Raw genomic sequence first — 24,433 nt, 5'->3', positions numbered from 1 at the left:
GGCAGGGATATACAGTGATGCCTTGTCTTACAAACTTAATTGGTTCCGGGACGAGGTTCTTAAGGTGAAAAGTTTGTAAGACGAAACAGTTTCCCATAGGAATCAATGGAAAAGCGATTAATGCGTGCAAGTCCAAAATTCACCCCTTTTGTCAGCTGAAGTGCCTGTTTTTGCGCTGCTGGGATTCCCTCCATGGAAAACTCCACCTCCGGACTTGTGTTTTTGTGATGCTGCAGGGGAATCCCAGCAGTGCAAAAATGGGCGCTTCTCTGGCAACGGAAGTCTGGAGGTGGGGTTTCCCAGAGGGGGGAGGCTCAGTGAAATCACAGCATCGCAAAAACACCTAAGTCCTCAAAACCCCACCTCCGGACCTCTGTGTTTTTGCGATGCTGCAATTTCACTGAGGCTCCCCTCGCTGCGAAACCCCACCTCTGGACTTCCGTTGCCAGCGAAGCACCCGTTTTTGTGCTGCTGGGAGTCCCCTGCTGAGATTCCCCTGCAGCATCACAAAACATGGAAGTCCGAAGGTGGGGTTTCCCATGGAGGGAAGCCTCAGGAGAATCCCAGCAGCACAAAAATGGGTGCTTCGCTGGTAATGGAAGTCCAGAGGTGGGGCATCCCAGCGGCAGTGGTGGGTTTGTAAGGTGAAAATAGTTTGTAAGAAGAGGCAAAAAACCCTTAAATCCCGGGTTTGTATCTCGAAAAGTTTGTATGACGAGACGTTTGTAAGACAAGGCATCACTGTATAACCATTTTGACCAATAAAGTTGTCCAGACAAGGTCAACTAGGTGACGAAAGCAAAGAACATTGGTATTTCTGATTTTATTACTAGTCCTACTGAACTTTCCTATACATGATTGGGGGGTGGGGGGGATGTGGTTTGGAGATAAACATTTTTTTCTGAAATATTTACAACCCTGGCCTTGACCAAAAGCAGTGGAGCACAACTTGCTTTGATTCTGTGGTTTCTTGAGAATACGAATAGCAGATTTGATTGTAATTTCAGTAATTTCACGTTTTAGGAGGAGGCGGCAAGAGTATTTGGTAAGTTAACTGCTTTGAGTTATTTATAAATAAAAATAAAGGTGGAATGTAAATAAATAAAATGTAGACTGCACGTATGGGCACAAAAGATGGAATGTACAGTAAGTGCCAACTGGGGACAAGACTAAGCTTACATTTTTTCTCTACTACTTTGTACTTTATAGGGAATTTTCTCCGTACAAACATCTAATCATTGAAATTACCCTGTTGTGGCCAATAGTATACTCCAAAAAATACTCCCAAAAGCATTATAATTCACTGGCTGTTTAAGAAAGCTGATCCCAGCAACTGGGCAGAGTGTTATCTTACAGACATGACAGTAATTACGGAGATCTTCCTGTACAAGGGAATATTTTTTTGCTCCTGAATGAAAGTATCACCACCTTTAGAATAAAAGAAAACGAATCAGAGTGCTTTCATCTTGACATGCTCATCCCTATGAGAACAGCTTCACTGACTTAAAAGGAATACTATAACTTTAAATGCTTGTCCAGTAGTCTAGAAGCTACGTGCGCTGTTTTTCTCCATGAAACTGCTGTCCTTTCTTAACATGTCAGAAAGATCAAGTATAAAAATAAGGATTTAGTTCTGATTTGTCTTCTAAGATATTAAAATCCCCATATTGTGCATGTTTTTAAAAAAGAGGGAAAGTACGCATTAATGATAATCTGCTGTTCTGCCAGGCTTATTTTATTATGATCAACAATTCAGCCAAATATTTGCACAAAAGAAGCCTATTTTTATGTTGACATTTTTTTTTACTGTGAAATAAAAAGAACTGTAAAATACAGAAGATATTTACTTTTCAAAAATGTTAATCCTTCTGGTTTATGATACCGTTGATTTTTTAAAATATTCAGCTAAATGTGTGATCATTACTTTTGTAAACGGCTAGCTGATATGTTCATGGTTCACATCCTCTTAATACAGTGCAAAGTCTTCCAGCAACACTTTCAAGTATATTTAACATTATTTTTCTAAAACGGAGGTTATATAGCTTTTCTATGGACAGTTTCACGGAAATAGTACAACTATACAAAAAAGATAAGCCTTTTTAAAAAGTATAGTCTTGTAATGAAAATAAAATCTGAAAACAGATTTCCTTATTTTAAGATGATTATATCTGTTTGGTAGCATAGCAAGTCTGACTTTTTTAAAATAGAAAAAAATACAGATTTTAAGTGATGTAATACAGTTTTAAAAAACCCTTTTCATTCTGTCTAGCATTTTGCTTTTATTCCAAGTTCTTTCTGCTATATTTCTTTTTCCTCCTGGATATATCTAAGGAGACAAATTTATCTGAGAAATAGGGAGGAAAGGTACATTTTTTAAATTTTCTCTGCGTGATGTGTATAACACTGGTGTCAGAAAAGCACAAGTTCAGAATCATAGCTTCAGAAATAAAAGTAGCATTCTAACCAATTAATATTTTACCATTTAGTCAAGTTGTTAACCTGGAGTGTTCTTGCTTACATATATTTATAAGTAATATAAGAATACAGCCAAACGCTACCTACGTGAGATTATGTAGGTTTTAAAAAAAACACTTTACATCACTCGACATACTTATCTTTTTGTCAATTGCATGAGCAAATGCCACAACAGTTGGGCTTTTGATTATCTTATTAGATACAATAACAAACTGTACAAAAAAAAAGAGTGAAATGTAACCAGCACTAAATAATTTGAGGTTTCTAAAATGGCTCAGCACTGGCCATTTATAGGATCTGTGATACTGAATGAAATTTGTGTGGGGCTCATTTGTTGCAACTGAGGCATCCTTGCTTCCAGAGACTTTTCTGTGGGAGATCCCACGGACTGATTCCTTTTCCTCATCATTTGTCCAATGCCCATCATAGGGAACCGGCCTCTACTTTTCACACAGTTGGGGCTCCCCAAAGGATTGGAGACATTCAGCTGTGTTGGAGAGACATTTTCCTCTTTGAAAGAGCTGCTTTTCTCGTCATAGGTAAATGAGAGTTGAGTGGGGTGCCCTGGACTTTTAGTGGGAGAGGGAGAGGTGCCCCCAGGCTGGAAGAGGGGAGATAATGTCCTTTCACTGGAACTTCTTCGACCAAAATTTACGGGTGAGCTAAGCATTTGATATTGATGAGATGGAGAGACTTGGTCTATCTGATCCTCTCGATCGCCAGTTTCAAAAGAATGCACAATGTTCAGAATCAAAGGAGAATCCAAATTCTGAGTGCCAGGACTTGAGGGCTCTTGCTGAGGTGAATCCTGTCGTTTCCCGAGTCTTGGAGTTCTTGGAATTGGTTGCTGAATTTCAAGGTATTCTAGAGAGTAGGAGGTGACACAGCCCACTTTGCCTGATGCTGCTTCATGGAAAGGATTCAAATTATTAGGAGAATCTATGATATAATGCAGAAAGTGCCAAAAATGAAAAACAACTAGGGGAGATTAGATTTTTAATAACCCCTTCCCTTCCCCTCACAGGATGCAACCAAAACGGACAAAAAACACCATAAACAATTACAAATTTACAAATGTACAAATAACATTAAAAAAAAATCTTATCAATATCCAATGCAAGCTTTAATTAAGTGAGAACTTGCTTACTAAGGGTGAGAAAAAAGCTTTAGGGAAGGACTTTGGCTGGGCAAAACCTAATTCCTAAATATGAATCCCAGCGACCAATTAGGTCCCACAGAGTGGGCCTTCTCCGGGTCCCGTCAACTAAACAATGCCGTTTGGCGGGACCCAGGGGAAGAGTCTTCTCTGTGGCGGCCCCGACCCTCTGGAACCAACTCCCCCCAGAAATTAGAATAGCCCCCACCCTTCTTGCCTTTCGTAAACTTCTTAAAACCCACCTCTGTCGTCAGGCATGGAGGAATTAAGATATTCTTTCCCCCTAGGCTTCTACAATTTATGTATGGTACGTTTGTATGTATGATTGGTTTTAAAATAAAATTACTTTAGTATTGGATTGTCGCATGTTGTTTTTATCACTGTTGTTAGCCACCCCGAGTCTACGGAGAGGGGCGGCATACAAATCCAATCAAATGAAATGAAAATATACTACCATAACAAAAATGTAATTTACAAGGTGCCACTACTTCTTTGGGCATACTTCTGATTCCCCAGTGACAAGTAAATAACTACAGTGATCCCTCGATTTTCGCGATCTCGATCTTCGCGAAACGCTATATCGCGATTTTTCAAAAAATAATAAATTAAAAATACGTGCGGAGGGAGGGAGGGAGAGAAGGGAAGGAAGGAGGGAAGGAGGGAGGGAGGGAGAGAAGGGAAGGAAGGAGGGAAGGAAGGAGGGAAGGAAGGAAGGAGGGAGGGAAGGAGGGAGGGAAGGAGGGAGGGAAGGAAGGAGGCGGGCATTCTAAAAGCCGAGAAGCCGTTGCCACAAGCGCTGCTGAAGGAGGACTCGTGCCCCAAGAAAGCCGGTGAGAGGGGCGAATTGGGCGGGCAGGGGGGTAGCGGCGAGGAGCCCGGAGGCGCTGGGGGGGGGTGGCCGGCATGAAAAACAACCATTGCCAGCCTCCGAACTTTCGTCGCTCCACCATCTGCGCATGCGCGGCCATGGAAAAAGGGCGTGCATGCGCAGATGGTGTTTTTACTTCCGCACCGCTACATCGCGAAAAATCGATTATCGCGAGAGGTCTTGGAACAGAACCCTCGCGATAATCGAGGGATCACTGTATTTTGGAACTGAGGACACACCTGGACTTTGACTGAAATACAAGTAGTTACCCTTCAAATATTAAAGCCCTATTAGTGTGAAAAATGCTACAACCAACATAGGTAACACTTTTACATACCTTTTTCAGACAATCCTCCGTGACTTGCTCTTCGATCACTTAGTAGAGATTTTTTGTTATGCATCTGCGTTGTAAGGCAGGAAGAAGGCTCTTTGTATGTTGGCAGACTTTTCTCAGATTTCTTCAGGAATGGATGAGAAAGCTCATCCTGTGCGTCTTGTTCCTTGCTTTTTTTGTCCTTCAAATTTAAAGCAAACATACAACTGGTTTGCCAGGGGCACTTCAAAAGGTTTAAAAACTTTTTAAAAGCTTCATCCAGAGTTCGAAAAGTCGTAGATCAATGGAAATAAATATAACATGTCTGCAATTTTCTTGATCACATCAAAATGATTTTTGGGACCTTTCAAAGCCTCAAGTACAAAGAACACTTTTCATTTGCAAGCATTTATATTTATTTTAAAGCATTTTAAATTTATCTAAACATTTTTAAGTAGTTCACAACAAACAACAGTAGCAAAATTTATAAAAACAATAAAAGTGTAAAATTGTAACTTACTGAAGATCATCTTAAAATTGTCTGTTAAATATATATTTTTAAAACCTCTTTTGTCCATTATTTGGGATATTTAACTTTTACTGTATTATATGGTAGCATTTAATGCACAGGGTTTCATATTCTTTGAAAATTATAGAAATTGAATATATATATATATTCTATAGTGTATGTGTGTGTGTATGTATATGTATATATATAGTACTATTATTTTAGAAATTTTTATTTGAATATGCATTTTGGGGGAAAATTTCTTGGTTTTATTCGTGAATTGTCCTTAGTAAATCAAAATTATAAACAAAAGCAATTTCAAATTTCCCCCTTTTGTCAAGTTTGCCAAGAAACTATGTTCACATTTTTAAGTGATCGCAGCCAGTTTCCGGCTCCTGCAGAAATCTACTAAACCAGATTAGAGAGGTGGCTTTACAATCTGTTAGGAAAACTAAAGTCAACTACAGATCTAAATAGATTGTTCTACTTATTAGTTTTAATCATCCGGGAATTCTGCCTATATTTAGCCTTTTCATCAATGATTTGGTCCCTATCTTACCTTTACCTTTTTGATTTTATGGCAAGGTACTGCAGAACCCTACATGGTATCTACCTGATGACTTCTCCTCTTGCCCATGATACTTTTAGATATTTGTAGATTACTATTATGTCTTCTCTAAGGTTTTCTTTTTTAACATCTGAAATGCACATGCACATATGGGAAGTATTTCTCAACAAGCAAAATATTTTGAATGGAGATGGGTGTCCAATGGTTTGGTGTCAAACCCACACTGTTGAAAAGCAGACAATACTGCTCTGAATTGGTTGAACTAGTGCAGCGGCTACTGCAATGGAATCACATGATCACATTGTTAAGGAGTTGCTACTTTCTAGAAAAAAATATTTTCAAATAATTTTGGAAAGCTGCTGTGCAGGGAACAGATTTTTTAAAAAAATATTCATCAAAGGAATTCATCAAATCATCAATAGTATTATTAATAGAATTTTACAATGTAGGAAAAGCAAGTAGGATGCTTGGCTGCATAGCTAGAGGTATAACAAGCAGGAAGAGGGAGATTGTGATCCCCTTATATAGAGCTCTGGTGAGACCACATTTGGAGTACTGTGTTCAGTTCTGGAGACCTCACCTACAAAAAGATATTGACAAAATTGAACAGGTCCAAAGACGGGCTACAAGAATGGTGGAAGGTCTTAAGCATAAAACGTATCAGGAAAGACTTAATGAACTCAATCTGTATAGTCTGGAGCAGAGGTCCCCAACCTTTTTTGCACCAGGGACCGGCTTTCAACTAGACCAGTTTTCCATGGCCCGGTGGGGGGGGGGGGGGAGCTAGCTGTCAGCGGCGCCGTAAAAGGGGCGATCAAGAGAGGAATGGGTGAATGAATGGACGGAGGGTGGGAAGGAAGGAAGGAAAGAGGGAAGGTACAGGAACAGAAGAAGGGTGCAAAGAAGCAAAGAAAGGTGTGAAAGGGGAGAGTAAGAGAGGAAGGAGTGAAAGAAGGGAATGAGGGAGGAAAGAAGGGAGGAAGGAAAAGGAAAGCAAGAAATGGAGGGAGGAAAGGAAGGGAGGAAAGGAAGGAAGGAAGAAAGAAGGAAAGAGGGAAGGGACAGGAACAGAGGAAGGAAGCAAGGAAACTTATGAAAGGGGAGAGTAAGAGAGGAAGGACTGGAGGGAGGGAGGGAAGAAGGTAGGAAGGAGAAAGAAAAGAAATAGAGGAAGGAAAGGTAAAAGAGAGAAAGAAAAAGAGCAAGAAAGAAAGAAAGAAAGAAAGAAAGAAAGAAAGAAAGAAAGAAAGAAAGAAAGAAAGGCAACTTCAAAGAAAGGCTCACTGAGCATCTCTCACTCTCTCTCTCTTTCTATCCCTCTTTCTTTCTTTCTCTTCCTTTCTCTCTCTCCTCTTCCTTTATCTCCTCTTTCTCTCCCCCCTCTCTCCCCCTTTCCCTCTCTCTTTCTCTCTCCCTCTCTTGCTATCTCTCCCCCCTTTCCCTCTCTTTCTCCCTCTCTTTCTCTCTCTCCCCCCTCTCTCTTTCTCTCTCTCTCCCCCTCTTTCTCTCTCTTCTTCTCACTTTCTCTCTCTTGTTTTCTTTCTGTCTCTTTTGCTTTCTCTCTCTCTCTCTTTCTCTCTTGTTTTGTTTCTCACGCTCTTTCTCTCTCTTGTTCTCTCTCTCTTGCTATCTCTTTCTCCCCCCCCTTTCTCTCACTCTCTCTTTCTCACTTTCTCTCTATCTTGCTGTCTGTTGCTTTCACTCACTCTCGTTCTCTCTCCGTTCTTCTCAGCGGTGACGCGCGCACGCCCTGCCCGCCTCACATTTGCCGAGAGGACTTTCGCCCCGGGCTCTCAGCAAGGGGGTTTGCATGAGAGGCGGGGCCGGCGGAAGGTGATATTCAATGTCGGGGGCGCACGGGCGGTCTTGCGCGCGCTCCCTATCTCCCTGCTAGCCCACTCGGAATACGTATTCAAAATAAGAAAAGCCTTTGCCGGCGAAGGCTTTTCTTATTTTGAATACAGTATTCCGAGTGGGCTAGCAGGGAGATAGGGAGCGCGCGCAAGACCGCCCGTGCGCCCCCGACATTGAATATCACCTTCCGCCGGCCCCGCCTCTCATGCAGCCCCCTTGCTGAGAGCCCGGGGCGAAAGTCCTCTCGGCAAATGTGAGGCGGGCAGGGCGTGCGTTCCGGGTGCGGGAGGAGCTGCGGTGAAAGGCAGGAGGTGGCAGAGGAGCAGAGGGGGCAAATCGGGCGGGCGGTGGGCAGCGCGGAAAGGCCGAGGGGGCCCTGGCGCCGCGGACCGGCTGAAAACCCCCAGCGGCCCGGTGCCGGTCCGCGGACCGGCGGTTGGAGACCCCTGGTCTGGAGGACAGAAGGAAAAGGGGGGACATGATCGAAACATTTAAATATGTTAAAGGGTTAAATAAGGTCCAGGAGGGAAGTGTTTTTAATAGGAAAGTGAACACAAGGACAAGGGGACACAATCTGAAGTTAGTTGGGGGAAAGATCAAAAGCAACATGAGAAAATATTATTTTACTGAAAGAGTAGTAGATCCTTGGAACAAACTTCCAGCAGACGTGGTTGATAAATCCACAGTAACTGAATTTAAACATGCCTGGGATAAACATATATCCATTGTAAGATAAAATACAGGAAATAGTATAAGAGCAGACTAGATGGACCATGAGGTCTTTTTCTGCTGTCAGTCTTCTATGTTTCTAATGCAGTTTTCAATAGTATTGCTTAGAGAACACTGTGAAATGGTATTGCTATTGTGTACTTATAATCTTTATCCAATTCATCCTCATGGTCACTTTGTGATGGGGTCGATTCCTTTCACGTGTGGGAAAATAAAGATAATGGCTCACCCGGGAAGTTCTTTAAGTTCTCATTGAGAACTACTAAAAAGGGTTTTCCTCTGCATTTTCTGCAGTTTTTGATTTTATGGCAAGGTACTGCAGAACCCTACATGGTGTCTGCCTCCATCTCCATGGTAATACACAGATGCACTTTTAAGCGTCTCTTATGTTCAGAATAGCTGTTCATAAATCACAACAGGATGTCTATAAATGCAAGTTAAAAGGACGTCTTGTGGGTAATGGCTGAAGAATACTGAAATGCGTTTCTTTTCAGAATAAATGGAAGAACCTTAGGACCCTAAAAGCCAATTGTTAGTGTGCACTAACAAAATAGGCACTGAAGCAGGATGTGACATATCATGAAAACTTTCTTTCAGGAACAAGGATCCAATCTTTTTATAAACAAAATACTTCTTTTATTTTGTTATGTTGTTCTATTCATTGTGATCCCCCCCCCCCCCCCAAATACCTAGCCTGTGCTGTTATTTTTGCTTTGTTTTATGGCAAGGAAAATTATGTGCAGAAAAGGGTGAAGCAACAATCCATCACCCTGGGGGGGGAATTATTGACCCCCTCAGAGAGGGTCCGCAACTTGGGCGTCCTCCTCGATCCACAGCTCACATTAGAGAACCATCTTTCAGCTGTGGCGAGGGGGGCGTTTGCCCAGGTTCGCCTGGTGCACCAGTTGCGGCCCTATCTGGACCGGGACTCACTGCTCACAGTCACTCATGCCCTCATCACCTCGAGGTTTGACTACTGTAATGCTCTCTACATCGTGCTACCTTTGAAAAGTGTTCGGAAACTTCAGACCGTGCAGAATGCAGCTGTGAGAGCAGTCATGGGCTTCCCTAGGTATGCCCATGTTACACCAACACTCCGCAGTCTGCATTGGTTGCCGATCAATTTCCGGTCACAATTCAAAGTGTTGGTTATGACCTTTAAAGCCCTTCATGGCATCGGACCAGAATATCTCCGAGACCGCCTTCTGCCGCACGAATCCCACGACCGATTAGGTCCCACAGAGTGGGCCTTCTCTGGGTCCCGTCAACTAAACAATGTCAGTTGGCGGGCCCCAGGGGAAGAGCCTTCTCTGTGGCGGCCCCGACTCTCTGGAACCAGCTCCCCCCCAGAGATTAGAACTGCCCCTACTCTCCTTGCCTTTCGTAAGCTCCTTAAAACCCACCTTTGTCATCAGGCATGGGGGAACTGAGACATCTCCCCTGGGCATATACAATTTATGCGTGGTATGTTTGTATGTATGTTTGCTTAATAATGTTTTTTAAGAAATATTTTAAATTATAATTATTAGATTTGTCATGAACTGTTTTATTGTGTTGTGAGCCGCCCCGAGTCTACGGAGAGGGGCAGCATACAAATCTAATAAGTAAGTAAGTAAGTAAGTAAGTAAGTAAGTAAGTAAGTAAGTAAGTAAGTAAGTAAGTAAGTAAGTAAGTAAACAAACAAACAAACAAACAATGTCTAATTGTCTGGGTATTTAAAACAATTTTGGCAACTTCACAATATTATTAGTTTTATTGCAGCAATCTAAAATCTATTCCCCCTGCAAGAGCGGGGAACTGCATTGTAATGGTAAGAGACAGATTAAGGTAGAAGGGAGAGCCTCTAGGACAAGGATTCCCAAACTTGGCAACTTTAAGACTTGTTGAATAACCCAGAATTCTCCAGCCAGACACAATATTAAAAATGCTGGCTACTTACTCATTATTTCCCATTGTTTCTTCCATTAGTAGTCATTTTATTGCCCTTTCAACATTGTGTGTTATTGAATTACTATTGGACTACAGTATTATGGAAATAATGTCCTTCCATTATTCTCCTCTTTTAAAGCATTTTATGCCCTATAAATCTTGATAATATCCACTACTTTGCATACACTGGAAGAAAAAGTGTCTAGAGATATAGTGGATATATTATAGATGTTTCTTACTACACAATGGGATATTTTTGGGAGCAAAACATTTTATAAATCTGATGCATTCATCTTCTAAGGCTATCAACTGAAAACAACTCTTTAAAAAATCACTAAACGTTTAGGAATGAGTTTATTTTTATATTCTTTGTTACATCAAAAGTCTAATGGTTTATAGTAATAACCAGTGGGAAGTCCAAATACTGTCTGGCTTGAAATGACTAAAATAAAAGATTTACCTCATAGGAATCCTTATTTGATTTGTATTTTTCTAACCTACACAATTGGTTAGTGCACATATTATCAGAAGCTTCAGTTTTCTAGAAAGATGGAAAAAGAAAACAAATAGGAACTGTAAATTCGGATATACCTTTAGGAAAAAATATATTTAAATGTTTAAAATGTATTACTACTTTCATTCTATGCACCACTTTGTTAAATAAGCCCAACAAATATTGGCTTTCTTTAAATTTAGAAATTGTTACGAATCCATAAATAAATATATCATGTTACTTAGTATATAAATTAATTAATAGTAATATATTACTATATAGTAACTACGCTAAATATACAGTGTTCTCCCATTTTTCACGGGGGATGCATTCCGAGACCGCCCGCGAAAGTCGAATTTCCGTGAAGTAGAGATGCGGAAGTAAATACACTATTTTTGGCTATGGACAGTATCACAAGCCTCCCCTTAACACTTTAAACCCCTAAATTGCGATTTCCCATTCCCTTAGCAACCATTTAGATTATTACTCACCGTGTTTATTTATTAAAGTTTATTTTAAAAAGTATTTATTAAAGGTGGACGAATGTTTGGCGATAACATATGATGTCACCGGGCAGGAAAAACCGTGGTATAGGGGGGGAAAACGCGAAGTATTTTTTAATTAATATTTTTGAAAAACCGTGGTATAGACTTTTCGCGAAGTTCGAACCCGCGAAAATCAAGGGAACACTGTAATACTACATAATAATATATATATTAAATATTTTACTACATGAGTTGACACATAACATTTATTACTTTCCCATTCCTGTAAACTAGACCTGTGATGGTAAACTTATGGCATGTGTGCTCCAGTGTGCTTGTGCATGCCAGCCAGTTGATTTTTCGGCTCACTCAGGGGCTATAGGAAGACATTTTGAAAACGAGCTTTGCGCGGGCAAAAACGGGCCTACCAGATTGTTTCCGGCCTCCGGAGGCCCTCCAAGGGGGGACAGAGGAGGCCATTTTCGCCCTCCCCAAGAAAGTCTCTGGAGCCTGGGGAGAGCAAAAAATGGGTCTTCCAGGACTACTGGAAGTCAGAAACAGGGCAGTGCGGGAGGGAGAATCATGCACGCAAGCATGTGTGGGGTGGTTTTGCGCGTGAATGCATGGGGGCGGGGCACATGGGGGGCTTTGGGTGTGGGCATACATACACGCATGTGCTTTCGGTACCCGAGGGAAAAAATGTTTGCCATCACTGAAAATGCAACTAAATTGGAAAGCAACATACTGTAGTTCAAAAACTTAATTCAGACAATTTCTTTAATATTTAAATTTAAAAGCCTTCAAATTATCCCAATATGATTAATGGGAACTATCCCAAGGGCAGAGAAGTTGTAACAAATTTCCTTAATACTCTCATTTCTCATGTTTCACAAAAAGAGCCATCATGTGAACCCAAAGGACCGGCTAATGATAAAATGCATAAATTAATGTTTATTTAACTTCAAAGAAGGTGAGAATTTAGACTTTGTAGTGAAAGGAAAAAAATAAAAAATGTTATTTAAATTATTTGAAGAAGCAGAATTGAACATTTAAAAAACCCTGTAGAAGGACAACGTATACAGTGTTCCCTCGATTTTCGCGGGTTCGAACTTCGCAAAAAGCCTATACTACGGTTTTTCAAAAATATTAATTAAAAAATACTTTGCGGTTCCCCCCCATACCACGGTTTTTCCTGCCCGATGACGTCATATGTCATTGCCAAACTTTCGTCCGCCTTTAATAATTTTTTTTTAAAAAAAACTTTAATAAATAAACATGGTGAATAATAATCTAAATGGTTGCTAAGGGAATGGGAAATTGTAATTTAGGGGTTTAAAGTGTTAAGGGAAGGCTTGTGACACTGTTCATAGCCAAAAATAGTGTATTTACTTCCGCATCTCTACTTCGCGGAAATTCGACTTTCGCGGGCGGTCTCGGAACGCATCCCCCGCGAAAATCAAGGGAACACTGTAGTCCTTTGTTTAGTTTTGACTGCATTAGAATGATTATGATTTCCAGTAACATGGCCAGCAGCTGAATGATTCACCCAGATTGCAGTGTGTAAGTCTGATATGCTAAGCAATTTTCTATGCTCTTATCAAAATAGGTTCACTAAGCGGCTGGAGTTCATGATGTACCATACGTTGAAGATAAGATGTTCTTCACTTTACATCACTTTTTGATACATAAAATTTATTTCACAAATTGATGGCCATAATTTGGTATGAAGTTTATGCAGAACAAAAGGGATATTTCTAAGGGTTTTCTTCAACAAGAAAAAAACCTGTCAAAAATAAATCTAATAAATCAAAAGCCAATTCAAAGGCCAAGAAGTTGGCAGTATTCCTCCAACTAAATGAGTAGATGAGGTTTTTAGTCATTTTTGGTAGAGTAAAAAGGAGTCCATCATTATTTGGGGAAAAAAATCCCTACAAAATCTGAATGACTTGTATTTTGTTTTTTAAAAGAACTTGGCTCATGTACTTAATAGAATGTAATATGTATTATTATATTGGAAAAAATCCATTTAAGAGCACATAATCAATCACATACTAGTAACACAAAGACAAATCAGTTAAGAATAAAATATTGATACTGTTATTGAGGGAAATGTTTTCAAATGTAAGATAAACAATGTATTTTGTTATGCCGGTAGCCCTGAAAGATAAGTACTGTTGTGGTTAGCTCTGCCCCAGCTCCTGCCCCAAGGACTGTGGATGTGGGGGAGACATCCACATGCTGCAGGCCTGTTTTGCCCCCCCCCCCCGGTGGAATCTGATGATGAAGGCTCCTGTGACCAAGAAGACATGAGTGACAGGGAGGAGGAGAGTGTGGCAGACAGCTCAAAAGGAGATCAATTATCTAGCTCCTCCTTGGATTCAGAACAAGAGTTAATGATACAGCCACGCATGCGGAGAGCGATGCATAAGCAACAACAACTGAGAGATTATTATCAAACAAAATGATGCCACCTGTGGTTGGGTGGGGCTGTGGTAATTAGTGAGGCTGCTATAAAGAGCAGCCTGTGGGTTTGGCCATTGTGGAGGATTATCTGATCGTTGTGTTTCGTGACTGCTTTACTGACTTTGACTTTTTGTGTGCTGATTTCTCCCCGCTTTGAAACTAAACCAGAGCAAAGTGTGTTTCACTTTGTGAAAGAAGAAGGACTGTGAATTGCCTCACAGTTGCAAGCTAAGTATCACAGAACTGATAAGGGACTTGTACAAATTACCAGTTTGGTTGGAGACGAGTGCTCTTTGCTATACCAAAAGAGGGCTTAGTTTAAGTGAATTTTCATTATAAAGAACATTGTTTTGAATTTTCAAACGTGTGTGTGTCTGAAATTTGTACCTGTGAATTGTTGGGAGGAGTGTACAAGAGAGCCCGACAGAACAAGTACTATTCCTTCTAACACTGAAGTCAAATGACAAATAATCTAACAAAAGTCTGACAAAATAGTCTAACAAAAGTCTAACAAAATTAATAATAGCAAATGACAATGGGAATTTGTACCCATGGCAGTATTTATTAAACTATTTGTTTTAATCAATGATAATAGTAATAATAAACCCAAGGATTAAAATGGCACATTGACTGAGAAATAAACATGAAAAGAGAAGCAGAAAAGGGAGAAGAACCGTTGTACCTACCTGAACGGTCTTCTCAGTGCACTGGAAGGAGAGTCCAACATGGGTATTACTCCAATCCTATTGGTAGAGACTGAGTTAATTTATACATATTAATTGAGCACCGCCCCCTCTGCTCTCCCCATGAGCCAGTTTTAAAAACGAAGCATAAAAAGAGGATAACCAATTTTATTATTAACAACTAATAACTGATTCAACTGGTTCAACTGCCCACTCCGGCGTCCCTGCACCCTTCATCATACTGGGTGGGTTTGGACTCTCCTTCCAGTGCACTGAGAAGACCGTTCAGGTAGGTACAACGGTTCTTCTCCATTGCATCTGGAAGGAGAGTCCAACATGGGATATACCAGAGATTTACGGCCCATGGGAGGGAGAAGGTCTTGTCAGGGACGTTGGAGAAACACAAACTCGTTGTAAAACACGTCTCCCAAATGCTGCCTCAGCCGAAGCAAAGGAGTCCAACTTGTAATGCCTTATGAAGGTCGAGGGAGCTGCCCACGTGGCAGCTCTGCAGATATCATCTATGGATGCCTGTGTGGCCCAGGCAGCAGAAGCAGCCGCACTCCTCGTAGAGTGAGCAGTCACCCCCGTTGGTACGGGTTGGTCTCGGGCCTTGTATGCTTCTGCGATGCAGTCCCTGATCCAACGACTGACTGAAGTAGATGAAAGTCCAAGTCCCTTCTTCCCTTGAGAGAATGCGATGAACAGCCTCTCCGTTCGCCGAAACGATCTCGTTCGTCTAATGTAAATCTTGACCGCACGGCGGACATCTACCTTATGCCATCTTAACTCTGACGGATGGCTACCGTGGGTGCAAAAATCAGGCAGACACAGTTCTTGTTTCCTGTGAAATTCCGAGTTCACCTTCGGAATAAAGGCAGGGTCCAATCTCAGTATCACCCTGTCTGGGTAGAAGATGCAGAGATCTGGTCGAACTGACAAGGCGGCCAGTTCCGACACCCTCCTTGCCGACGTGATGGCGACTAAAAAGGCTGTTTTTATGGAGAGTAAGCGAATCGATATGGATCTTAAAGGTTCAAATGGTGGCTTTGTTAAGGCCCTCAGCACTAACGTGAGATCCCACGAAGGAAATCTTCTAACCGGCGGGGCATGTTGGTTCGACGCTCCCCGTAAAAAGTCTTTCACCAGCGGGTGATAAGCTAATGATCGTATGCCTTCCACTTGTATCATGGTGGAAAGGGCCGCCACCTGTCGTTTAAGCGTATTAGGCGCCAACCCACGCTCTAGTCCCGCTTGTAGAAATCCGAGGACTGAGATCACCGACGCTGTCCTAGGGTTCACTCGGCTTTGTTTACAAAACTTACAAAAGGCGGCCCACGTTGCTTGGTAAATGCGAGACGTGGAGGGGCGTCTTGCGGTCTGTATGGTATCAATGACTTTGTCAGGTATGTTCAGTTGTTGTAGTCTGAGCCGTTCAAGTGCCAAACGGTTAGTTGAAGCCACTGGGGGTCTGGATGTTGTAGATCCCCCTGGCTGAGAGCAATCATCTGATCCGGAATCCTCCAAGGGGGTGACACCGACAGTGCCACCAAGTCGGAGAACCATGGTCGGCGAGGCCAGTGTGGGGCTACCAACAGTACTTCCGCTCTCTCCTTCAAGGTCTTTTCCACCACCCTCTGTACCAGGTTCGTTGGTGGAAAGGCGTACAGTAATCCCGGGAGCCACGGTGTCAACAGGGCGTTGACCTTCTCCGCCCTCGGGTCTGGAAACCTTGTGTAGAACCTTGGCAACTGGGCGTTCAGGGAACTCGCGAACAGATCCACTGATGGGGTTCCAAATCTGACACTCATCTGTTGGAAAATGCTCGGTTCTAGCCTCCATTCTGATGGGTCTAAGGTAGACCGACTTAGCCAGTCTGCTTGCGTATTGCTGACTCCCGCAATGTGCTCCGCCGACAGGGACAGTAGATGACGTTCGGCCCAGTTGAAGAGATTGTTCGTCTCCTCCATGAGGCGTTGTGACCGCGTACCCCCTTGATGATTCAAGTGGGCCCTGGTCGCGACATTGTCCGTGAGCACCAACACGTGCCGTCCCTGAACCAACTGTGTAAATGTCTGTAGAGCCAGAAAAACTGCTCTTAGCTCTAAGAAATTGATGTTGATGGGCGATAGATCTTCCGCCCTCCACAGGCCTTGAGCCATCTGGGGCCCAACGTGGGCCCCCCACCCTGTAAGACTGGCGTCTGTGGTCAGGATGATCTGGTCTTGTATTCGGAATGGAGATCCGACGGTTATCGCGGTCGATGTCCACCATCCCAGAGAGTCCTTTACCTTTTGAGGCAGGTGTACTAGTCGGTGTGAGTGGCTCACCTTTGTCCTCTGGGCTGGCAGCAGGAACCATTGCAATGCCCTGATGTGGCATCTGGCCCAAGGGACGATACCAATGGCTGACACTAGGGTGCCTAGTATCTTTGACAGTTGAGATAAGGGGATTGGTCCCCGTCGTGTATTGGACACCAGGCGCCGTATGTTGTCCTGTCGTTCTGGCGACAGCGCCACCGTGCTTGTCTGGGTGTCTATGACTGCACCAAGGTGTAGCAAACTGGTGGTGGGCGTGAGCTGGCTTTTCTCCACGTTGATGGTGAAGCCGTGTCGTTGCAATGTGTGAATGGTCTCTGTAAGGTCTCTCCTGGCCGCTGCTGTGGACCTGGACAAAATGATGATATCGTCCAGGTAGGCCATCAGTCTGATGGACCGCGCCCGTAGGCTGGCTGTGAGCACGTCGAGGAGCTTGGTGAAGGTCCGCGGTGCCGATGAGAGGCCGAATGGCATGGCCCTGTACTGGAAGTGCCTTCCTTCCGAGCAGAAGCGAAGAAACCTGCGGTGTTCCGGGTGAATGGGAACGTGCAGGTAGGCTTCCTTGAGATCGATGGATGTCAAAGGTTCCAGTGGTCGGATAGAAGCCAGAATAGTTTGCAAGGAATGCATCCTGAACCTCCGGTATCTTATGTAGAGGTTCAGTTGCTTCAGGTTTAATATCAACCTGCAGCCCCCGGAAGCCTTGGGAACGATGAATATCATGGAATAGAATCCCTGGCCTTCCTCCTGATGGGGGACCTGTTCTATGGCTTGAATGTCCAACAGGTGTGCGATTTCCTTGCGTAATTGTAATTTCTTTTGAAAGTCCTTTATCTGTGGGCAGTTTAAGAAACGACTGGGAGGTAACTGGATAAACTCCAACTTGAGTCCGTGTGTCACGGTAGCCACAGCCCATTTGTCGGAGGAGGTCGCTTGCCAGGCCCCGCTGAATCCCTGGAGCCTGCCTCCCAAGGGCTGTAAAGTGGCTGAGTCACTTTGAGTTGCGTTTGAACCCTCGTTGATTGTTGCCACGAAACGGCCTCCTGGACTGATGGTATCCCCGTGGCCTGTCCTGAAAGGAGCCGCGATCGCTCCTGTAGGATTGTGAAGTGTACTGACCCTGCGAGAAGGGTCGCTGGTTCTGGTTGGAGCTGGTCGAAGTGTCCCAACGAAAGGACTGTCGTCTAGAGTATGGCGTGGATCTACGGTCCTGCCTTCGGTTGGACCTGGGGAGGACCTTCCTCTTGTCCTTGTCTTCCACAAGGACTTTTTCTAGCAGGTCACCGAACAGTGTTGATCCTTGGAATGGACCGGATGCCAGCCGCCATTTAGACTTAAGATCCGCTTGCCAGTTCTTCAACCACAGGAGGCGGCGAGATGACAGTGTGGCTGCCATGCTCCTGGCGGCGAACTTGGCCGCGTGTAAGGTAGCGTCCGCGGAGAATTCTGTTGCCGCTCGCAGCTTACTTAGATCTTGGCGGAGACGCCCATCCTCCGGGCCGAGGCGTGACTGCATCTCCTGTATCCAGAGCAGTGAGGCTCGGTTAATGAATGAAGCTGCTGCCGCAGCTCGGAAACTCCAGCTCGACATCTGGTGCGTTTTGCGCAGCAATGTTTCCGTCCTCCTCTCTTCAGGTCTCAGGCTGTCGCCTGTCTCTGAAGGCACCAAGGCGCTTGACACAAGTGTCACGACAGGTTGGTCGATTGGAGGGAATTCCAAGAGCTTCTCCACCTCCTCATCGAAGGTGTAGAACTTCCTTTCGATGTTGGTAGGCCCTTGGGCTGCTGCAGGGTACTGCCAGGGTCTTTTGAGCCCTTTCACAAAAATGTCCGAGGCAGGAAAGTGGTCGGACTCGGGTTGAGGCTCCTGAAGGAGGGTGGCCGAGGTGTTTCCCGTCTCTGTGGTCTCTGTTGTTTTGGCTGAGCCGGGAAGGTTCATCACATGCTTGGCCTTACATAACAAGGGCCTGAAAAGCGTTGGTTTAAATAAACCCACCGTGGGTGGTTGTTCTGGTGCTGTCTCATCCTCTGAGAAGCCATATTCTGGGTCACTGCCTTCCAACTGATCCGGCTCTTCCAACAAGGACCCCAATCCCGAGGGGGGCGGTGCCGACCATGAATCCCTCGCCAGTTGGGAATGCCTGCCATGTTGCTGTGCTCCCATGGCCACGTTTTGCGAATACGCATTGGCTATAATGTCCTGCAAATCTGGGGGCAAATTCTGCCATGCCCCAGGCTGTGATCTCCATCCAGCTGCTGTGGGGGTAAAGGTGGCAGATGGTCCCTGGGAGCTCCTTTCCAAAGGCCCCGCTGACCCTGGTCTGGCCCAGGAAGTGCTGGGGGAAGGCATGACTTGAGGCATTGGCAAAAACTGCCGGTCTGGGGACCAGTCCCCTTCATGATGGACCCCCATAGGCCCAAAGGTAGCTGGGGGTGACACCGGGTCTGAGCCCTGTCGCTGTGCTGGAGGGAGCCCTGCTGGAGATGATTGTAAGGCAGCTTCCAGCTTCTTTTCAAGCGCTTTGATGCGCTTTTCGGCCTCCTTGATAGAAGAGGTGGAAGCAGGAGAATGAGGGGCCTTTGCCTTCTCCTTTCCCTTCCCCTTTGGCTTATCTTTTGGTGGCCTAGGGGAAGTGGGCTTATCGCTGACTTGGCGATCCTCCATAGTACTCACAGTGCCTGGTACCTCACAAGCTCGTGGATCCCAGAAATTAGATTTATTTGCCTCCGGTTGTCTTGTTTGCTGCCTCCCTCGAGTCATGCAAAATGGCGCCTCGTTATTCCTGAGTCTGCGCCTGCGCCCTGGGCTTCCTGGCCCTTCGCGCTCTTTCCGCCGTCGGGGGGGGGAGGAGCGATTTTTCGCGCCTAGTGACGCGTTCTCCTCGTTGCCATCCCCAACATGGCGGCGCCCGCGCCTCTGCGGCGTTCGGGATGTCTTTCGGGTCGCTCCGGGCTCCGGAGCTGGGACCCGCTTCTCTCCGGCCTCCGCGGCTCTGTGAGAGGGGCCGCGGCGTTCCCAGCCGCTCGCGGCTCTCGGCGGCTGTTCCGACGCTCCAATGGCCTCAGCGGCCGCCGCCGCGCTGATCTCCCGATCAGCTGTGAAGCGGCTCCATGCCGGCCGATCCGGGACGTTTCCGAGCCTCCCAGTGGAGGGGCATTCCCCTCCACCTTCGGCTCACAGCCCTGGTGTGACCTCGAAGGTCAGGGACCCCAGGCTGGCTGCTCCTCTGCGGGGTGTTCCCTCGGGGGGAATGCAAAACCCCTGAGGAGGATCGTTGGGGGTGCTGCCCACGGAGGGCAGAGACCCCATCCTCCTGTTCCTCTTCTGACTTTCCAATCTGAAAGAGAAAGAAAAAACAGATTAAACAGGTTTATACATTTTATTTACTATTATTAAATCAATTTAACCCCTTATAGGGTCTCTCAACAAACTCAGCATGTCTCTACACTTAGACTGAGTTTTTAAAACTGGCTCATGGGGAGAGCAGAGGGGGCGGTGCTCAATTAATATGTATAAATTAACTCAGTCTCTACCAATAGGATTGGAGTAATACCCATGTTGGACTCTCCTTCCAGATGCAATGGAGAAGAATTGGGGTGAAATATCCTGGAACAGATCAAGCCAGAAAGCATTTGCAATAGATGTGATATAGTGATATGCTGCAAAATGCTGCAAGGAAAATTCCAGCAGCTGCAATAAACCAAACATTTGTCATACTATGGAATTTCCCCAATAATCACTCAGGAACGGAATGTAAAGAATGGAACAGATATTGTACCTGTCCTGGTAATACTGGAGTGCAAATAAAAAGATTTGTTGCATGAGGTAAGAGGTGAGAATTGTTTGTTTAAATGGATTAGTCCGGGGTCCCCAAACTTGGCAACTTTAAGACTTGTGGACTCCAACTCCTGAAGTCTACAAGTCTTAAAGTTGTCTGAAGACCTGTGGACTAGACTATGGACAGGAAGGATAAGCATCAGTCATGAACTGATCTATTGTATTTTACTTTCTTTTGGGGTGGGGAGTCTATTTTTATTTCATTTAAAAAAATAAAATGCAAAAGTCCAATAATTAAAAATATAAGAAGACCCAAAACAAATAAACAAGACTTTTAAAAAGTGCATTAAAGAATACATATGCATATATTATCCCTCTAGTTGAATACTATCTAATGCATTACTACAATATTAATTTCCTATCCCTTTGTGAAATTGGTTCAAAACATTTTTAAACTACTAAATCTATTTGCAAATTATTACCAGAAGTTATGGACATTAAGTAGAGGACTAACTGTAAAAATTTATACAATATATACCAATGTGGATATTAAAAAGTACTAAACGTAGATTTGACTTTAAATAAAACAAACCCCAAGACTGGGCTTTGAAAAATATGAATATTCTTTTCTAATATAGAAGATGTACTCACATCTTCTAAAACTACCTAAGTCATTTCTAGACAAATCAATAATTACATTAAAATAAATAGAATTTTTTAAAAAACCACATTTTTGGATTGTGCAAAATTTATTTTTAAGAAAATTTATTAAAATTATGGACAGTAATGCTGTTCATCTAACTTTTTTGGTATTACATAATTAAATTATATTTTGTTCCAAAGACACAAAATAGAAAAAAAAATGTTTCCCATAATCTCATAAGTGATTAATTAATTCATTGTTCTGCTCAAATCTATTTGTTTTCTGACTAGGTTAAATTGTTTCAAAATGTACATGAGATAAGCAGGTAGAATCAAAGTGGCTCTATTTCAATTAAAGTTTACCAGTTTACCCTGGTAGACTACGACTTCACTGTTCCCTGTAATTTGTAAAAAAACAAACTAGCCCTTGCTAAGGTAAATTTCTTTGTTATAATAAAGAATAATGAAAGGTTGGCGGAGTGGGACAGATCCATGGAAAAAGGCTTTTATGTAGAGAGAGCTTTCACAAAAGGCTTTGAAAGTAGTTTTCGCCCAAGGATATTCTTAATTATTCAAATCAGCTATGCTTCCCCCTGCCTCCCCAGATACTCCATTCGGTAATTTTCCTTCCAAGAGATGCTCAGCAATCTATGATCAGTGAAAATGTACAGCTGTAAAGAATGTTTCCTTAAAGTTCTTCATATTTTGTGGTGGTTCGTGGGTTGGTGTTTTTTTCCCCTATTTTTGCACAGTTGAAGGATTTTTCCATGCATGCTACACTTATTTTTTTAATATCTCCATTTTTGGTTACTGTTATTCTATTTAACTTTGTTAAGTTCAACGATTGCCCAAAATCAAACTTACTTTTGTGCTTGTTGTATAGCGTTCTAGTTTCTTATTAAGAAGGATGTAGATGGCAAGCGTGTGGCAAGCTCTGTTTGAAAGGATAGTATTGATCACATCACTATTCTTATAGCCAAGCTTCTCTGTCATGTACAGCAGCACACTCTGACTTATGTCTTGTAGATGAATTCTGCAAAAAAAAGATTAATTATACCTTATAATCGGTCAAGTGGCCATTTGAAATTTATTTATTTATTTGTTTGTTTGTTCATTAATTAATTAATTCAACTTCTATGCCACCCAATCCCAAAGGACTCATGGCGGCTTACAAAATGATATAAGATACAGAACAATAAGAAGAAGTCAAATATAATATCTAAAACTAAAATCCCGTAATAAAAACCCATTTGTTATAAAACCAGTCATAATCACATACATACACATCATTCATACAGTTTGGCCATGAAAGAGGTACAATTCATGGCCCCAAAAGCGACTTATGACCTGGTCCTGGCCTGGGATGCCGCAAGTGTGTTAGTTCCAGCGGATCTGCTACTTTAGCTTGCCGGAGAGACCAGTGGTTGCAGAGTGGCGAGCCCTCGCGATCATAAATGCTGGCAAGTTGCTCTCAGCTAGGGGCAGATGTAAAAATCACCCTATTGATTCCCAGTGAGATATCAAGCAAGAGAGGGAAGTGGGGGATGTAAAGTTGGTGGCAGACCTGAGTGGTCAATACCACAGCGCATGGCTGCAAGTCCCCCAAGGAAAGGCTAGAGTTGAAGCTCTGCCCAATCTTTGGCCTCTCTGAGTGAAAAAAGAGAGGCCTAACTCACTGTGAAAGAAGGTGCTTCTGAATAGAGATACATTCAGGATAGGAGCTGAGTGGATGAGGATTACCCATCCTGAATGCTGGCTCCAGCCAGAATCAATAGATATTACATAGCCCTTACACTGACAAATTAGTTTAAATTTAAAATCTAGTTACACAAATTTTCAGATTTTACTATGCCCCAGGTTGTGTTTCAGGATTTTATTTTGTTTCACATTATTGTTTCCATGGTACTATATTCTATGCTTACATAAATTCTTTTTTAAAATATCATTGAATCATAATTCTCAGAACCAATTTCCATGTATGAGTTCATAAAATGTGGCTTTGATGACAAATTATGCTCTGCCCATTCAATGCCCTGCCTGAAACAGTGCAAATTTTTCTAACTGGAAAATCCTAACCACCAAATGTGTGGATCACATTTAGGATATTGATGTGATTATTTAAAATGTATATACAGTGATCCCTCGAGTATCGCGAGGGTTACGTTCCAAGACCCCTCGCGATACTCGATTTTTCGCGATATAGTGGTGCGGAAGTAAAAACACCATCTGCGCATGCGCGCCCTTTTTCCATGGCCGCGCATGCGCAGATGGTGGAGTTTGCGTGGGCGGCGGGGAAGACCCAGGGAAGGTTTCTTCGGCCGCCCAGCAGCTGATCTGCTTGGCAGCGCCGCAGCAGCGAGGAGCCGAAGATCGGGGTTTCCCCTTTGTGTGGGCGGCGGGGAAGACCCAGGGAAGGTTTCTTCGGCCGCCCAGCAGCTGATCTGCTCGGCAGCGCCGCAGCAGCGAGGAGCCGAAGATCGGGGTTTCCCCTTTGCGTGGGCGGCGGGGAAGACCCAGGGAAGGTTTCTTCGGCCGCCCAGCAGCTGATCTGCTTGGCAGCGCCGCAGCAGCGAGGAGCCGAAGATCAGGGTTTCCCCTTTGTGTGGGCGGCGGGGAAGACCCAGGGAAGGTTTCTTCGGCCGCCCAGCAGCTGATCTGCTCGGCAGCGCCGCAGCAGCGAGGAGCCGAAGATCGGGGTTTCCCCTTTGCGTGGGCGGCGGGGAAGACCCAGGGAAGGTTTCTTCGGCCGCCCAGCAGCTGATCTGCTCGGCAGCGCTGCAGCAGCGAGGAGCCGAAGATCGGGGTTTCCCCGCCGCCCACGCAAAGGGGAAACCCCGATCTTCGGCTCCTCGCTGCTGCGGCGCTGCCGAGCAGATCAGCTGCTGGGCGGCCGAAGAAACCTTCCCTGGGTCTTCCCCGCCGCCCACGCAAAGGGGAAACCCCGATCTTCGGCTCCTCGCTGCTGCCCGCCCGCCGCTCGCCCGCCCGCCACCCGCCGCTCGAGAGCAAGAGGGGGAGAGATAGAGAAAGAGAGAGAAGGAAAGAAAGAGATGAGAGAGGGAGGAAGAGAGTGTGAGAGAGGAAGAAGCAAGATTAGAGAGAGAGAAAGAAAGATGAGAAAGGAAGAGAGTGATGTCATCGGGTGGGAAAAATCGCGATATAGCGTTTCGC

At 44.1% G+C, this 24,433-nt stretch overlaps 1 protein-coding gene across 4 annotated transcripts in view; it reads right to left on the bottom strand.

Moving 5' to 3' along the window:
* Positions 1–1,706: 1,706 nt before the first annotated feature.
* The window catches only part of HUNK (hormonally up-regulated Neu-associated kinase), a 122,677-nt gene continuing 99,950 nt past the window's right edge, over positions 1,707–24,433 (bottom strand). For 2 of the 4 annotated variants that reach the window (XM_070750323.1, XM_070750320.1), the window contains exons 7-10: positions 22,127–22,295; positions 10,861–10,941; positions 4,837–5,014; positions 1,707–3,414 (exon numbers count right to left, since the gene is read on the bottom strand). In XM_070750323.1, coding sequence (XP_070606424.1) covers positions 2,750–3,414; positions 4,837–5,014; positions 10,861–10,941; positions 22,127–22,295 — 1,093 coding nt within the window. In that variant the 3' untranslated portion in view covers positions 1,707–2,749. The remainder of the gene's footprint in view (positions 3,415–4,836; positions 5,015–10,860; positions 10,942–22,126; positions 22,296–24,433) is intronic. The other 2 variants (XM_070750321.1, XM_070750322.1) reach the window with 2 other exon arrangements.

Source organism: Erythrolamprus reginae, chromosome 4 (assembly GCF_031021105.1).
Source record: "Erythrolamprus reginae isolate rEryReg1 chromosome 4, rEryReg1.hap1, whole genome shotgun sequence".
NCBI lineage: Eukaryota > Metazoa > Chordata > Lepidosauria > Squamata > Dipsadidae > Erythrolamprus > Erythrolamprus reginae.
This window is presented reverse-complemented; position numbering and strand designations above follow the sequence as displayed.